Source organism: Varanus komodoensis, unplaced genomic scaffold (assembly GCF_004798865.1).
Source record: "Varanus komodoensis strain SLA01 unplaced genomic scaffold, ASM479886v1 scaffold116, whole genome shotgun sequence".
NCBI classification, from domain to species: Eukaryota; Metazoa; Chordata; class Lepidosauria; order Squamata; family Varanidae; genus Varanus; species Varanus komodoensis.
The window spans coordinates 233141-248294 of record NW_025335333.1 but is presented as its reverse complement, the minus strand read 5'-3'; the positions used below and the strand labels follow the sequence as shown (position 1 = coordinate 248294).

Sequence of the window (15154 nt, the reverse complement as noted above, 5' to 3'; positions counted from 1 at the left end):
TCCCCCGCCGCCCGCCGCCCATGCCTGCCCGGCGGGCCCGCCGCGCCCCCCGCCCGCGCCCCTCCCAGGCCCCTCCCTCCGCCGACCCCCCCACCTGCCATCCCGGGCGCGTCACATAATCCCGTCCAACTGGCGGCGGCGGCGGCGGCGGCGCTCAGAGTGACACGGAACAGACAAAGGGCGCCGCCATCTTCGGGGCGGGCGGAAGCGGCGTCGGCGTGGCCACCGCCCTCTTCCACGGAGGTCGACGTGCGCAGGCGCACGGCCGGGGCTTGCGCGCGCTGCGCGGCGTCTCGCTCGGCATTGGCCCGCCCCGCCCTGTCCCGCCGTGACGCCGGAGGCGCGGGCCGTGGCCGCGCAGCCCGACCCGCCCGCGCCTCGATCGCCGCCTGCACGTGCCCGGCGTGCGGCGGGGAGCGGCTCGGCTCGGCTCGGCTCGGCTCAGCGGCGCTTCCTGCGGCAGCCGCGCGGGCCCCGGTGCCCTGTGCTGCCGGGCGGGCTCCGTCCTCGGCGGAACGCGGGGCGCTTCAGCGGCTCGTCTCTGAGCGTCGCGGGGAGGGGCGCTCCGGGCAGAGCCCTGGCACTGCCCGCGGGAGCCCCGGGTGCGGGTTCGGCAGCCCTGGGTTGGACCGGCCTTGCAGGGGCTGCTCGGCACGCGGCGGCTCCTGGCCTTTTCTTTCGGGTAGCGCCTTTGCTCAGAACCATGAGGACTGGAAGCTTAGGGGGCCGTGGGGCTGCCGTAGGGGCCCGCCTTGCCCGCACGGACTAAGTCCCCGCAGCATCGCCGAAGAGGGCCAGGCGGGGTCTGCCTGAAACCCCGGAAAGCGGCCGCAGTGCCTGCGAGGGGCAAGGCGGCTCCTAGGCCCCTGTGCCTCAGCTGCAACCGGGCGGACCCTTGTGCCAGGAGGCGTCGCTGTTTTGCAAGGTTCGCTTCACGGGATGTACAGAACGTGCCCCCCCCCCCATCCTAAGTGCCAATCCGGGATCAGCCAGGGCGAACGCGCTGCAGAAGTGCCTCAGCCCCAGTTGCCAGAGCGGGCAACCGTGTTAGTCCATCGAAGCGACAAACCACAAAGGGCCCTGTGATGCCTTGAAAACGGAGGTGTTTATTCTGGCATGCAAAGCTTGCGAGGACGAGCAGTCCATCCAATCCAAGCAACTGTAGAGGAATCTGCCTTTTCTCAGCATTTCATAATTTGCTTTACTGGGCACTTCAGCCCTCTTCAGAGCGTCCATTGGGGGCACCCCACTGCTCCCCCATGCAGGATGTTCTCATATTTGCACAGTCACACACAGGCTAGTCCTGCAAGCTTCCAACAGGGTAGATTCTCATGTCAGCACGTCAGCCCTGGGGGGAGGGGAGTGGGGGGGCAGGAACGCAAAGCAGCACCCCGAGCCCCCACATGGCTTTACTCTCCCGCTTGCTCAGCCTTTGCTGCTCCGGCCTTTCGAAATGGATAAAACTGCCCAAGGGTGGGGCAGGCACCCCGGCCCCAGGAGGACTGGCTGGCTGAGTTCCTTCGCTCCTGCCTGCCTGGATGGGCACCTTCCCAAAGTCCCTCTGGAGTGCAAAGCCGGCCAGGAAGGCGCTGCCTGCAGGACAACGTGCCAGCGGGCCGGCTTCCCATCAGATTCCTTTTCTGGTGCCTGTCTAGTTGGGCTTATCCTTCCCTGACCCAGTATGCGCAGCTGACGGCCCCTGAATGCCGAAGCGGGAGAGGACACGGTGACCTCTGCAGGCGTCTGGCGTCTGAACAGTGCAGCCCCCGCGGTCTGCTGGGCGAGGGCTTGTGGCAACTCACAACAGTCTTGTCCCAGGGCCAAACAGGAGGTGCCGCCCGGCCTGTTTTGCAGACAACACAAGGTCCAGAGTTGGCCCTTCCCCACCAGCCACCGCTTTGGAGACAGGCCAGCATCTCGTGCAAGAGCCTCGCCACCCTGGTCCCCACCACGTACTCGGGCGGACAGAAATAGGCCAGGAGCTCCTCTGCGCAGAGGGGGCAACGGGGTATGCTCCCATAGCACCTCCCAAATGTAGACTCCCGTAGGAAGCCAGCCCGGCAAAAGAAGCTGCCTGCAGGCCTGTCCCTCTCTCGGCTGCCATGCCAGGGAGCAGGAATGCCGGCTGCCCTGCTGAGCCTGCGTCTGGCCCGCATCCCTGCGAGTCCCACGGACAGAATCCGACAAATGAAAGGAGCCCCGTGCCAGAACAGCTAGCCTGAGAGGGCTCTAGCCTGGCCTCCCCCCCGACTTCCTGGCCTTCTAGCTGCAGAGATGACTTCCCGTGTCGGAGCTCCTGGCATGTGATCTCCAACATGGCCTGCGTCCTGCAGCTCACTCACCTGCCTCTGCATGAAAGCAGCGGAGGCTGCACTCAGAGCGTGGGCTCCCAAGCAGGCCTGCCCGTTTGCGGACGGGCTGGAGTCCTGCCTCCACCCGGGATGGGCCGGCCGGCCTCTGGTCCCTTTGGGCTCCTCTTTTCATACCCAGGCAGAGTGCGGCGCACGCATCCCGTCCGGCCAGCCGGAGCTCGCTTGTGCCAGCTGGATTTTGCTGAGCTTGTGTGCATTGCTGCACCGTGTGTGTGCTCCAGTTTGGTCGGTGAAGTTTGGCAACTGGGGCTGGGAGGTTTGGGGCAGAACCACCCAGGGAGACTGGGCCCATGTGCCTGGCAATCTGCCCCTCTCCTGGGGCTCCTGAGCGGCCACGGCAGAGTGCAGGACACGGAATACTCGACTCAGGTTGCGGCAGCCCAGATTCGGGCTGGACATCGGGAGAAGCTTCCTCACAGTCAGAGCAATGCGAGTGGCACTGGCTGCCTGGGGGGGGCTCTCCCACACAGCCCCCCGTGTGGGAAGGGCTGGCTTGGTGCCCTGCAGCAGCAGGGGCTGGACCCGAGGGCCTCCTTGGCCCCCTCCAAGCTCTGCTCTTGTAGAGCCAACATTCTGCAGCCCCCGCCCACCAGGAGCACCGGCCCGTCAGCCCAGCTGGTGGTCTCTGTCCATTGTCAGCGCCTATTTCCAGAGGGTGAGTCAGTTCTTCCTTCCCTGTCTCTGCTGTGTCCCGAGTGAGTCTTGGCCCGGGGCCCACAAAGACCGGAGAGCAGCGGACTGTCGGGAAGAGCCCCAAGGACACAGGCGCCCTCCGCCGGACCCTCTCCGCGTCATGGCAGAGTTCCCTCCGAGAAGCAGTCCTAGCTAATATCCCAAGGCTCAATGCTTCCTCCTCAAGTTCCCCTTCGAAGAGAGACACGCAAAGCCAGCGAGGTGTGAAACTGGAGCATCAGCAGTGCTGGCAGAGGATCTGCAGAAATCGGGGTTCAGCAACCGGTGGCTGTTGGACTGCAACTCCCATTAGCCCTGTCGGAACAGCCTGCAGGGTGGGGTGATGGGTGTGGTAGTCCAGCGAGGGCTGGAGGGGCACCCACGGCGAGCCTCCACAGGAACCCTGCACAGGCTCCGCTGGATGCCAGTTGCGCCATGTCCCTTGGGACCTTCCGGCTGGAATAGGTGCAGCCTCGGGCTGCTCGGCGAACACGCCGCACCTCCCCAAGGCTTGCCCCCCCACCGAGCCCCTGCGAAATCCCAGCCTTGCTCCAGGTGGGAGTCCTCCCAGGAGGGCCCTCGCCCGCTTCCGACCTGCTGCCCCCCAATCCTGAATCCCACCCACAGGGCACTGCTGGATTCGGCTCGGCGTCCTTGTTCAACTCCCCCCGAGCAAAGCAGACGTGGAGCGTGGCCCAAAGCTGGAGTCTCTCCCACCCAGAGAGGGTTCCCCTTGGGCAGCTGGGCTGAATGACGGTCCTGCTGTGTGTCTCAGAATCCATCCACTCCCCCCTCCGAAAACGTTCCTGTTGTCAGAAAACCCTTGGGAAGGGGAGTCATGTGTGCAGCATGAGGAGAGCTGGAGCGTGGCAGGCTTGGGGTGTGGGGCGAGAAGGCGCCGGCCCCCTGCCCTGTCCCAGCACCCGCGAGGGGCACACCAGACCAGGCCCCGGCCCTCCAGGGCAAGGCTGGGATTTCGCAGGGTGGCAAGCGGCAGCTGCAGCGAAGGAGCAAGCGGAGGGGGCCGAGCTAGCAAGTGTCACCAATAATTTATGCCAATCCCACGAAAAGCCGCGAAGTCCAAAGGAGAGCTCTGGTCGGGCTGCCAGTCGGCCAGACCCTCCTCACCTCCAGAACCGGTCCCCGGCGCCCTCCCCGCACACCCTGCTGCCCCCGGCGAGCACCCACCCCTCGCGCCAAAGCCTCAGATCTTGATCTCAGTCCGAAAGGTCTGTTGGACATGCTCCGGGTGCTTGGCCGGGCGCCGCCTCGCTTTGACTGTCAGGGAGCCATCGGCACCCAGGGCCGAGGTGACTGAGGTGGGGTCCACGTCTTCCGGGAGCTGGCACTTGTGGGTGAAGGTGTTCATGATGGTCCCATCGGCCGCCAGCTGCGGGGGAAGGAGAGCGCAGTCAAGGCCGTGTGAGGATGTCGCCCCAAGAGATGGGCAGGTGCAGTGGGCGCAGCCCAAGCAGCGGCAGCGATGGGCGGGCAGCCTGCCCCAGGCCATACCCATCGGTCGAGAGTGAGCCTGGATGTTGCCATGCCCCTCGAGGGCTTGCCGGCCAGAAAGCGCCGTCAGACACGCCTGCGCCGGGAGCCAAAGCAGAGTGCTGCTTCCCACTGCTGGCCGGCCAAGCAAAGGGGCAGCCCTTCCCGGCCTTCCCTCCACAGGCAGTGCCAAGGCAGGACCCCGAAGCATGTGAGGGACGGCTGGTGCCCACGGCTGCTGACGCGGCTGCGTCCCACAAGGCTGTCACTTTCTACAGGCTGGGACTGGCCCCAGCCTGGAGGTTCTGCAGCCCTCTGCTGGCAGCCCCCCCCAGGCCCCTCCATGCCCTGAGGCGACCTCTGCGCGCCCAGCCGCAGCCGGGGGAGGGCAACTCTGGGGCACTCACCTTTTCGGCGCGAACTTCGATCTGGTTCTTCGAGGTGGTGATAATGATGTCCTCCGGGGAGAAGTCGCTGACGTCCACCACAAACTGGTATGTGTCCCCGAAGGTCTTGATGTTTCCCATGCCGCCAGCACGGCCTGCAGGAAGGAGAGGAGCTGAATGCCAACCTTCCCACAAGGATGGGTGTCCCTGCCCGTGAAAAGGAGGCTCGGCCATCCTTCGCTGGAGACTGGAAGCTGGGGAAAGGGCGCTGCAGCAACTGGGGCATTGCGGGCCCCTTCCTGCCTCCTCGTGTGCCGTGCCTGTTTGCACTGCAAGCCAACCAGAGGGACAGCCCTCTTGGACGCTCGGTGCGCTCACTGCCCCAGGAGGCCCCTGGTCCGAGGAGCAGGAAAAGCGCTGCTCCGGCCCTGCTTCCTCTGGGCTGGGTCCCCAGGTCTCCGCCTGGCCAGACAGAGGTCTGAAAGGGCACGGATGCGGGTTCTTTCCTGCCAGCGCTGCCTCCCCCCCCCTCCTCCTCGGGGCACCCGGCAGAAGGCTGCATCACGCCCTTCCCGCCCAGGGGCCCTGGCCAGCCCGAAGGGGCCGTACTTTGGGCTTCTCCGGGCACCCCTCCAGGAGGCGCCCTGCACGGAGCCCTGCCCTGCCGAGAGCAGCAATGCAGCCATGCGATGGCGCCTGGGGTGGGGTGGATGGGCAGGGAGCCCCTTTGCCGCCCTCGCAGAGGCACCTCCTGCTGGTCCTGCTGGCGTTCCAGAAGTGTGGGAACCAGCCCGGCAGCCGCCCGTCGGAGGAGCTCCTGCATCCAGGGGGGAACGACAGGGTCCACGCCCACCCGCAGCAGATCCCCCATTAGGAAGGCCCCTTGGTGACCACAAGCAGGACAGAGACCCCTCCCCACCCGTGGCCTGGGGAGCCCCTGCCAGTCAGCGGAGCGAGATGGGGCGTGGGAGTCCCCAGAGGGCCCCGGTCCTTCCCGTAGCAGTGGGGAGAAGAACAGCGCCTGCGGAGGAAGCCAGCAGGCCCCCGGCTGCCCCACTGCTGCCCCAACTTGCCTGAGAAGCCCAGCACTTCACCGTGTGGCCTCCTGAAGCCCCCAAAATCATCGCCAAATATTCCGTGGGCTTTCTCCATGGGATGACGGCGGGAGAGGCTGCCAGGAGCGGACCAAGGAGGGAGCAGGAGGGCGGGGTGGCTCCAGGCGAGGGTCCCTGGGAAGGAGGCAGGCGTGTGTGGTCTGTCCTCCGACGAAGCGCCTCTTTCTGGGACAAGATGCAGGTGGGGAGTGGCTCCGGCGGACCCTTCCGGAATCGGCCCCCACTGGCTTGCGTTCACTTGGCTGCCCGGGCAGCTCCGGAGCTTATAAAGCAACCCGCGCTCCCTGGCCGCCTCCCAGGACTCCTGTCAAGGGCTAAATTTAGGGCGTTATGCATCACGCTGATAAGCCTCGTGGAACGTGTCCCTCGGTGGGCTCCACACAAACAGGAGCCACGCCTGCCCGGCTGGCCTGTTGCTCTGCCTCCCCAGAGGGCTGCCGTCCCGTCCCGCCTGCATGGAAGGGCCCCGCGCAGCATCCAGGGAGCCCCACGGGCACACTTGGGCTGGCAGAGGCTGGGGTCGTGATGCCCCGGCTGGGGCCACCGGGGCGCCTCGGGCTGCCGTGGGGAGCGCTCCAAAGGCGCTGGGCTTGGACAGTCACCGCAGCTCTTTGGGCGGGGGCTTGGTCACGGTAGCAGGTGGCAATCCAGCTGGGAAGGGGACCGTAGGAAAAGCCTCACAGTGCAAACGCTGCCCGGATCACAACCGTGACAGAGGGCCTGGAGGGAAGGGACGGGAGGGGAAGGAAGGGGCGGCCGCGGCAGCCCTTCCCCAGCAGAGCAGTGTGCCCTGCTGGCTCTCGCCGCTTCCCTGCCTGCCCGCTCCTTCGCCCATGTAAGGCGCTCTTCCGCAACTTGCTGGAACGGCTCCCAGAGCCATTCCAGGGCCTGTGCCAAGCGGGCCGGTCCTCCCGTGCCAGGAATGCGTGTGGCCATGGAGGGGCAGGGCAGCTTGGGGCGAGTGTCCCGGCAGGGCTGAGCCGGGCGGGCGCCCCCCAGCCGGCTCCGGGCACGCATGCCGGGCGGGGGCCGGCTCGGCGCTAAATGCGGCTGCGGGGTCATCGCTGCGGCAAAAGCCTGAGTCACGCTTGGCTCCCTCGAGGCCCAGCGGGCTGGGGTCACGCGGAGGGCTTGCTCCGTGCCGTTCCCACACGGCGCCAGCCCTCTGGAGCGCAGGGCGGGATTCCGAGGGGCCCTTTGCCCCACCTCGCAAGAGGATGCGGGCTGAGCCGGCCTGCGAGGATCGCTGCCACTCGCGGGGAAGGGGGCGTCCGCAAGGGCTGACCGCCTTGTCCTCACCCATTAGGACAAGCCCACCCCTTGCAGCAGGCAGCCATAAAACGCAAAGGTTCAAAGCAGAACCCCAAATGGCACAGAGGAGAGTCAGGACGAGACCAGCAGCAAAGCGTGGGATCCTTCCAGAAGCACAGGAAACCAACTGAAAGGTGGCGGCAGAGTAAGATGCTAAAAGCAGGGCCATTACATCAGTGGGTCCACACCACACGTTTTCCCTTTTGTGAGAAAGCGAAGGAGGGCCCGTGTCCTCCAGCTGTCCCTTTGATCCTCTCAACAGCCCTGCGAGGACGAGGCCGGCCCTCCTGAGCCCCTGCTCCTCCCAACACAGCCCATCGCTGGGAAGAGCCAGCGCGAGTCACTGTGAATGCAAACAGGTCCAGGGACTGCTAATACCCGGATCGGATGACAGGCGGGGAGGGAAAGTGTGGCGGACGCGGGCCAGCTTGGGCCGGTTCCAGCGAGCGTCCCCACCTGCGGCTCTGCTCTGGTTCTTTCCAGGGTGGCTCAGCCTTGCTCTCTCAAGGGCATTTTCTGCAGTGCCCACAAACACCGGTGGCTATTTGGAGGTCAGGGAGAGAAAGAGGGGCGGAGAGAAAGCCGGGAAGACAGGTGTGTTACCTGGCCCGTACAGGTGTGTTACCTGGCCGATGCAGGTGCAGGGAAGGGATTTGCTTTGATGCAGTGACTGCTGAAACCGAGGATCAGAGGGGTATCTCAGCTTCCGCGCCTTGGCACTTACTTGGGAGCAAGCGCCCTTCGGCACAAGGCATACCTGTGTGAAAGCTTGCAGAGTCCACTTTCAGCCTCAGGTAAGGGGAAGAAGCTGCACTGGGGGCTTCCAGCACAACCTCCCCCGGCAGCAGACCACCATCCCTGCCACTCCAATGTGTGTGCTGCATGGGGGGGGGGGCCTTACTTTTAACTTGTATGCTTACCGGTTGTTGGGGTCTTGGAAACGCGCGGCGGAGTTCTGACTTGGGTGAAACGAGGCAGGAATGTGGCTGGTTTCGGAACAATGGGCATTCCTGTGGAGCGACCTTCCCCGGGGCTGCACAGCCCCACCTGGCCTCGCCTCTCACGAGTCTGGCCGCCCCACACGCACCCTGCTGGCGCTGAGCAGCCCTGCCCTGCCCTGCCCTGCCCTGCCCTGCCCTGCCAGGAATGGCCCCCTGGGGCCCCGCCAATGCCCCTGCACAGCTCAGTCTCCCACAACTGGCACCTGCCAGGGATGTCGCTAGGCACCAGGCAGCGATGGGAATTGCAGTCCAAGCATCCAGGGGGTGCCACGGGGTGGGAATTTGTGGCTCTGCCCAGAAGCAGCCGGCAGGTGTCTCAGGGGCCCAACTGCTCCTATTCCACCATGACTCCAGGTGTGGGTGGCCGGGATGCTGGTATTGGGAAGCAGAGAGACCTCCCCTCCCCTCCCCTCCCCTGGCCATGAAGGGGCCACAGCCAGGCCTGCCTCCTGCCTTCTCTCTCCAGCTCGACACTCCGCCTTCCCAGGGCCGCTGGCCTGGCTCAAATGATGCCTGCAGAAGGGGAGCCGGTGGTCCGCAGAGGGGAGGAGGGAGGCGAGGGTGAGGAGGAACGCTTTCTGGCCTGGGAGGAAAGCTGGCGGCCCTGGCCGGGAACACGGAAGAAGGTCAGAGGTAAGGAGGGCCGCTGGGCACAGAGGGGGCGGGAGGTGGGGGACCTCCAGGCAAGTGGCCCTGGCCGGCCCGGGCAGCAGGTCTGGGAGCGCATGCCCAGCCGGACTCGCCAGGAGCCGAATCTGGCCAGGACCAAATGCCCGGAGGCAGCCTGCCCTGGTGCTCCCCTTGGCCATGGGCCTGCCGAGCCCAGAGAGGAAGAGCTCAAGAGCCACGCCGTGGTCTCCCGAAGGCGAAGGGGAGCCCCGCAGAGCCAGAGCCAGGGCTGCCGGTCCCTTTCGCTCCTGAGGGTCCGACCGGAGAGTCCGCACCGCCCCCTTGGCACCCCATCTGGCCGTGGAGTGCGAGGTGCAGTGGCGCACGGTTGCGCCTGGAATTGGGGGCAGCAGCGCTTGGAGAAGATGCCTCTGGCGAGCCACTGCGGGGGTGGCCCTGACACTGAGGCCCCGCCGTCTCACGCTGCCCGCCCCCTGCAGGCTGCCTGTTGTGGGTCAAGGCGCAGCTCTTCCGTGTGGGGGACGACTGGTACTTCCTCTTCGCCTTGGGGGTCCTCATGGCCCTGGTCAGCTTTGCCATGGACTTCACCGTCTCCAAGGTGGCCAACGGTAACTTGCCGGCAGGAGCAGTGGGCGGGGGGCTGACAGAGGGACCCTCGGAACGATGGCGGGATGCTGACTCTGGGCTGAGGCAGCCTGGAGAGGATGGCAGCCGGCCAGGGAATGCGTGAGCCCTTCTGGAGCAGGACGGAGGCCGTTCTCGCCCCCGCCTTGACTGGCTGCCCCCACACGGGGCACCAGTGCGCAGGTGCTCTCCTGGTCGAGCTCCCCAGTGCGTTGTCCCTGGGCAGGGAAGCCGTGCCCAGCATGGGATGCTGGGCTGTCCTGCAGGCGCCTCCCGCACGGGTAGATGTGCCCCAAAGCCTTGTGTCGGTCACCCACAACGTGTCCAAGCAAAGCCGCTTTAGTCGTCCGGAAGACGCACCTTTTCTTCCAACATCCTGCCTCTTCCAGCCCACGCATGGCTTTACCAAGAAGTCGGGGATTACCCGGTGCTGAAGTTCCTTTCCTGGACCACGTACCCCGTCGCGCTCTCGGCATTCTCCACGGGCTTTGCACAAAGCATCACCCCGCACTCTGGAGGTGAGGCTGGGGACCGGGTCGGGGCCGCCCCTCCTGCTCTGCCTTGCTCTCCTCGGCAGATGGGCCTGCTTGGCCCAGGGAGGAAAAAGCTGGCGGGGGGGCGGGGTGAGACGTCGTCCATGCTGCAGAGATGGGCTGCCAGCCTCTTCGGTGCCCGAGGGCATGGCTGGAGGGGAGGGCGGCGGTGGCAGGAACCGTCGGTGGGGAGGAAATAGCCCAGAGGGCTCCCCGGCAGCACTGAGGCCCTGCGGCTGCCCCCCTCTGCGTGCTTCTTCCGGGCAGGCTCCGGCATCCCCGAGCTGAAGGTCATCCTGACGGGCATAATCATGGGCGAGTACCTGGCCATCGAGAACTTCGGGGCCAAGGCCGTTGGCCTGACCTGCACCCTCGCCTGCGGCAGCACCATCTTCCTCGGGAAAGTGGTGGGTGCCCCTGCCAGGGCACAGGCGGGAGGCATGGGCCACGGGGGCAAAGGACCTGCCCGGCTTGGCCGGAAGGCCTCGAGCAGTGACTGGGCCCCCTGGAACGGGAACACCCGGCCCACACGAGGGGTGGGGCACTGCCGAAGGAGGCCGGCCCCGCACACCCCTGGGGCAGAGCCTGGAGAGCCCCTTCTCTCCTCCCAGCAGGGCCCCTTCGTGCACCTCTCCAGCATGATCGCTGCCTACCTGGGGAAGATCCGGACCAGCGTCTCCGGGGAGTACGAGGTGAGGGCAGGGAGCCAGCCAGGGGCAGTGCAGGGAAGGGGGCCGGGCCCTACGGGCCGAGACAGCGAACGGGCCCTTGCCCCCCGGGGGCTGTCCGGGAGCCGCCACGTCGTTCAGCGCGGGACAGGAGAGGCATTTGCTTAGCAGGGACAGGTGGCACGGGCTGAATGTGGCTGTGTGGCAGCACCCTCCAGCCGGGCGGTTTGGGCCCACCATATGGGTGGGCGAAGCTGGGCCAGCTCGCCCCCCCAGCGGCGCGAGACCCCTCAGCATCCGCCTTCCTTTCCCCAGAATAAAATCAAGCAGAACGAGATGCTGGTGGCTGGAGCAGCGGTCGGCGTGGCGACGGTCTTTGGGGCACCCATCAGCGGTGAGCGCGCCCGAGGGGTGGGGCAGGGAAGGCTGGGGGCTCATGCTCTCCAAGCTGGGAGGCTGGGCAGGAGCTTCAAGGGGCAGCTGCACTTGATGCGGCCAGCAGGCGCTTCCCCGGAGCGGCCGGGGGGGGGGGGGGGAGTGAAGGCTTCTCGTTTGCACAAGCTCTGCCCGTTTGTTTGTATTAATTATCATCATCAGTAACACTTGCAAACTGCTTACTGTAACCGTTGAAGAGTTTGTTTCCCTTGGGATGGTGTGCTTGCAAAATTAATTGCTGGCTTACTTCTGGTGAAATTTACATGTATTCGTGTCGGTGTTGCTTCGTCGGGGCACAGAGACACCCCTGGGCCTGTGCAGCTTCTAGGCAGCCCCCTCCATGCGGACCGGGCCTCGCGACGGGGCCTCCCCAGCAGCCTGAAGTGGCCTGGGGCCCCTCTTCTCCTCGTTACGCAGGCGGGGAGCCCGTCCGTAGGGGCTGGCTGGGGACGCCCATCTCGAGGGCCAGCTCTTCAGGTCTGCCGCGCACTCGGCTGGCCTGGGCCAGGCGGGGCCCGTTGGCCGCTGGCTGCCCTGCAGGCCCGAGTGCGAGCGCCACTCCTCGTAATGCAGCGCCTGGTTCCACGCAGGGGTGCTGTTCAGCATCGAGGTCATGTCCTCCCACTTTGCCGTCCGGGACTACTGGAGGGGCTTCTTCTCCGCCACTTGTGGGGCCTTCATGTTCCGCCTGCTGGCCGTCTTCAACAGTGAGCAAGGTCAGAAGAAGAGTGTCCCAGGATGGATTGCAGGCCGAATGGGAGTGCGCGTGAGGCAGTGCCAGTGGGGCTGGGAAAGTCCGGGTTGGTTGCGAGGCAGACCCACTGCAGCCGAAAGCAGCTTGGGGCGGGCTTGCTTCTCCGCCCGTCATCCGAGACACTCAATTGCAACCACAATGCCTCTCCTCCTTTGCACAGAAAGCCAATTAAAAGCTCTTAGAAAGAGCGTGTGAGACACCGAGAGGCCGTTTCAGCCCTCCCCCCCATGGATGAAAACATTTGAATTGGCCGCCTCCCCCCCCCCCCCCCACATTCAGGAAAGTGATCTTGGAAAGCTTGTTGAAAACTTTAAAAAAGGTTCCTTGTACTGTGAGCAGAAAAGGGGAGACTTTGTGTTAGACAAAGGAAGGAGAATATAACCTGCGGAAGCTTAACAATAACGATGCCAGAGATTTGGGGCAGGGACATCGCTGCAGCATCCACAAGGGCAGGTGGAAGCACCGGCAAGTCCAGAGGCGGCCCATGCGGGAAACAAAACCTGGAACCTCCCAGGCAACGGTGTGTGTCTGGCATCGGACAAGCCTCGTCTTCCCTCGGGAGTGCCCCAGGAACCAAAGTGGGCTCGGCTTCTGAACGTTTCTGGTGCCTTCCCATCCTGCACAAAAAGTCCAAGTCCTGGTTTTGGCTTTTGCATAGCTCGAACTTGGGGCAGGCTAAGTCCACACAAGATTTGCTTCCCATGGGTCCAGATTCCCCAGCAAGGGACAACTGTGCCACTGGGAAGGGGCCTGGAGAGCGATGCGCGGGAAATTACACGGGACCAGAGGAAGCTGCCCCACACCGAGCTGAATCGCTGGTCTGTCTCGCTCAGTGTCGCCAGCACTGACCGGCAGCCACAGCTCTCCAGGGCTCCAGGCAGGTGTGTCTCTCGCCCCACCTGGCAATGCTGCCGGCATCGGGCCCAGGGCTCTCTGCTGGTGAAGCCCCCTCCGCCTTCCAATCTCGAGGAAGGGGGATCAGGGACGGGGACCCGGGAGGGTCTCGGAGGCAGAAACAGCGCACCTTTGCCGATCGTGGCTCCATTTCCCATTCCCAGAGACCATCATGGCCCTCTTCAAGACCAGCTTCACGACAGACTTCCCCTTTGACCTGCCAGAGACCTTCTTCTTCGCGCTCCTGGGGTGAGAAGGCGCTCTGCCCCGTGCGGGGGGGCAGGCAGGTCAGGGGCTCTGCAACATGCGAGAGGGGTCACCACCGGGCTCGTCTGTCTTTCGCAGACTGCTCTGCGGGGGGGTGAGCTGCGCCTACCTCTTCAGCCAGCGCTGGTTCCTGGGCTACGTCCGGAGGAATCTGCTCACGGCCCAGCTCCTGCAGACAGAGTAAGCCTCTGACCCGGCACGGCATGCCGAGGCACTCGCTGCTGCTCCTGGCGCCGTTGGATGGGAATGACAGCGGCCTGATCCCAGCTCGTGACATGGTGACTTTGCCTTCGGAGGGCCCAGAAATGGCCCTGAAGTCTCGGTCTGCTTTTCCAGGAAACCCCTTTACTCGGCGCTGGTGGCTCTCTTGCTCTCCTCCATCACCTTCCCTCCCAGCCTGGGGCAGTTCATGGCCTCCAGGGTAAATACTGGTGACTACTTTCGGCCTTCCTCCTCCTGGACAGAGAGCACCACGGAGCATGTACAGAGCAGAATTCTGCTGCTGCCAAAGGAGCACAGCTGGTTTGCTCCTGCAATGGGCAGCCGAAGCAGCGATGCTGGCGGGTGGCGTATCCTGCGCTGAAGCTCCCGGAGTTTTGCAGGAGAAACTGGGGGCATGTTGTGGTTGCCTCGTAGGGCCTCTGGCGGTTCCAAGGGGAGCTGTTCCTCAGCAGAGGTTGCTTCGAGGAGGATGCCGCCTCGGGAAAAGCGAGGCCTCTGAAGTGTGATGTGGGCCAGCAAGACCAGTGTGTGGCCAGCACTGGCCCTTTGGAGGGAGCTGGCTGGGCTACTGAATGCCACCCCCACCCCCCCATGCTGGAGCCTGCGGGAGAGGCTGTGGGGGGAGGTTCTGCCGTGGCTGCACATGGGGCCGTGTCCTGGGGCCACGAGAGGGCCCGGCGGTCCTGCTCCCGGAAGCCCCCTTTGCCTCACCCTTGTCAGCGGAGCCCCTGCAGGGGCCGAGGCCCGGGGCTCCCGCTTGCACCCCAGACGCCGCAGCGGGTCACCTCTCCTCCCTCCAGCTGAGCATGAAGGAACTGCTCACCTCCCTGCTGGACAACCACACCTGGAGTATCCTGTCCCAGAACGCGTCGCTGGCCAAGCCGCTGCAGGTCACTCCTGAGGCCCTGTGGCTCGAGTGGTGGGACCCACGCGTCACCATCTTTGGCACGCTGGCCATCTTCCTGGTGATGAAGGTATTTCTCGGCGATGCTGAGCACGCTCTGCCTTCTGCCCCCACTTGGGCCCCTCTGGACCGAAGGCTGGAGCACCAGCAGATCTCCACCTGGTCTCCTCATGGGGGAGCTCAGCTTCTGGCCGGCCACCTGTGGGACTCAGGGGGCCCAGGGGAGTCTCCGCACGGGGGCCGGTCTCCCTCCCCAAGGCTCCAGGGCTTCCAAGGGGGCTGCAGCTCGGGGAGGATCTGCACTGTCCAAGCCCAGGGGGAAATCCAGGGTAGGGTTAGGGTTAGCAAAACGGAGGGGCTTCCGATGCTTCCGGGGCCTGGAAGGTGCTTAGAAGGGGCAGATAGAATTAGCAGGCCGGAAAAATCTCCGGAAAGTGGGGTATTTTGAAATTGGCATATTTCATGGGTATTTGGTCCCTATTTTAGGGTTATGGGAAAATCCAGGGTAGGGTTAGGGTTAGCAAAACTAAGGCAGTTCCGAGGCTTCCGAGGCCTGGGAAGTGCTTAGAAGGGCCGGAAAGAATTAGCAGGCCGGAAAAATCTCCAGAAAGTGGGGTATTTTGAAATTGGCATATTTCATGGGTATTTGGTCCCTATTTTAGGGTTATGGGGAAATCCAGGGTAGGGTTAGGGTTAGCAAAACTAAGGCAGTTCTGAGGCTTCCGAGGCCTGGGAAGTGCTTAGAAGGGCCGGAAAGAATTAGCAGGCCGGAAAAATCTCCGGAAAGTGGGGTATTTTGAAATTGGCATATTTCATGGGTATTTGGTCCCTATTTTAGGGTTATGGGGAAATCCAGGGTAGGGTTAGGGTTAGCA

At 64.7% G+C, this 15154-nt stretch overlaps 3 protein-coding genes across 7 annotated transcripts in view; 1 reads left to right on the top strand and 2 right to left on the bottom strand.

The window, feature by feature from the left end:
• ZBTB17 (zinc finger and BTB domain containing 17) overlaps positions 1-202 on the bottom strand; it is an 8157-nt gene extending 7955 nt beyond the window's left edge. For both annotated transcript variants that reach the window (XM_044421222.1, XM_044421223.1), the window contains exon 1: positions 95-202. In XM_044421222.1, the coding sequence (XP_044277157.1) occupies positions 95-101 (7 nt within the window). In that variant the 5' untranslated portion in view covers positions 102-202. The remainder of the gene's footprint in view (positions 1-94) is intronic.
• An 884-nt stretch (positions 203-1086) lies between these two features.
• On the bottom strand, positions 1087-6297 carry HSPB7 (heat shock protein family B (small) member 7). Its single transcript, XM_044421219.1, has 3 exons — positions 5995-6297; positions 4943-5076; positions 1087-4434 (listed from the first exon to the last, which is right to left on the bottom strand). Exons 1-3 carry the CDS (start codon positions 6071-6073, stop codon positions 4249-4251), a joined length of 399 nt encoding a protein of 132 aa, XP_044277154.1. The 5' UTR covers positions 6074-6297; the 3' UTR covers positions 1087-4248.
• Positions 6298-7854: 1557 nt separating this feature from the next.
• Positions 7855-15154, top strand: part of LOC123018816 (chloride channel protein ClC-Kb-like) — an 11149-nt gene continuing 3849 nt past the window's right edge. For 3 of the 4 annotated variants that reach the window (XM_044421214.1, XM_044421212.1, XM_044421211.1), the window contains exons 1-12: positions 7855-8141; positions 8815-8981; positions 9458-9586; positions 9992-10120; positions 10403-10542; positions 10750-10827; positions 11119-11197; positions 11829-11954; positions 13051-13135; positions 13232-13333; positions 13490-13574; positions 14176-14349. In XM_044421214.1, coding sequence (XP_044277149.1) covers positions 8855-8981; positions 9458-9586; positions 9992-10120; positions 10403-10542; positions 10750-10827; positions 11119-11197; positions 11829-11954; positions 13051-13135; positions 13232-13333; positions 13490-13574; positions 14176-14349 — 1254 coding nt within the window. In that variant the 5' untranslated portion in view covers positions 7855-8141; positions 8815-8854. The remainder of the gene's footprint in view (positions 8142-8814; positions 8982-9457; positions 9587-9991; positions 10121-10402; positions 10543-10749; positions 10828-11118; positions 11198-11828; positions 11955-13050; positions 13136-13231; positions 13334-13489; positions 13575-14175; positions 14350-15154) is intronic. The other variant, XM_044421213.1, reaches the window with a different exon arrangement.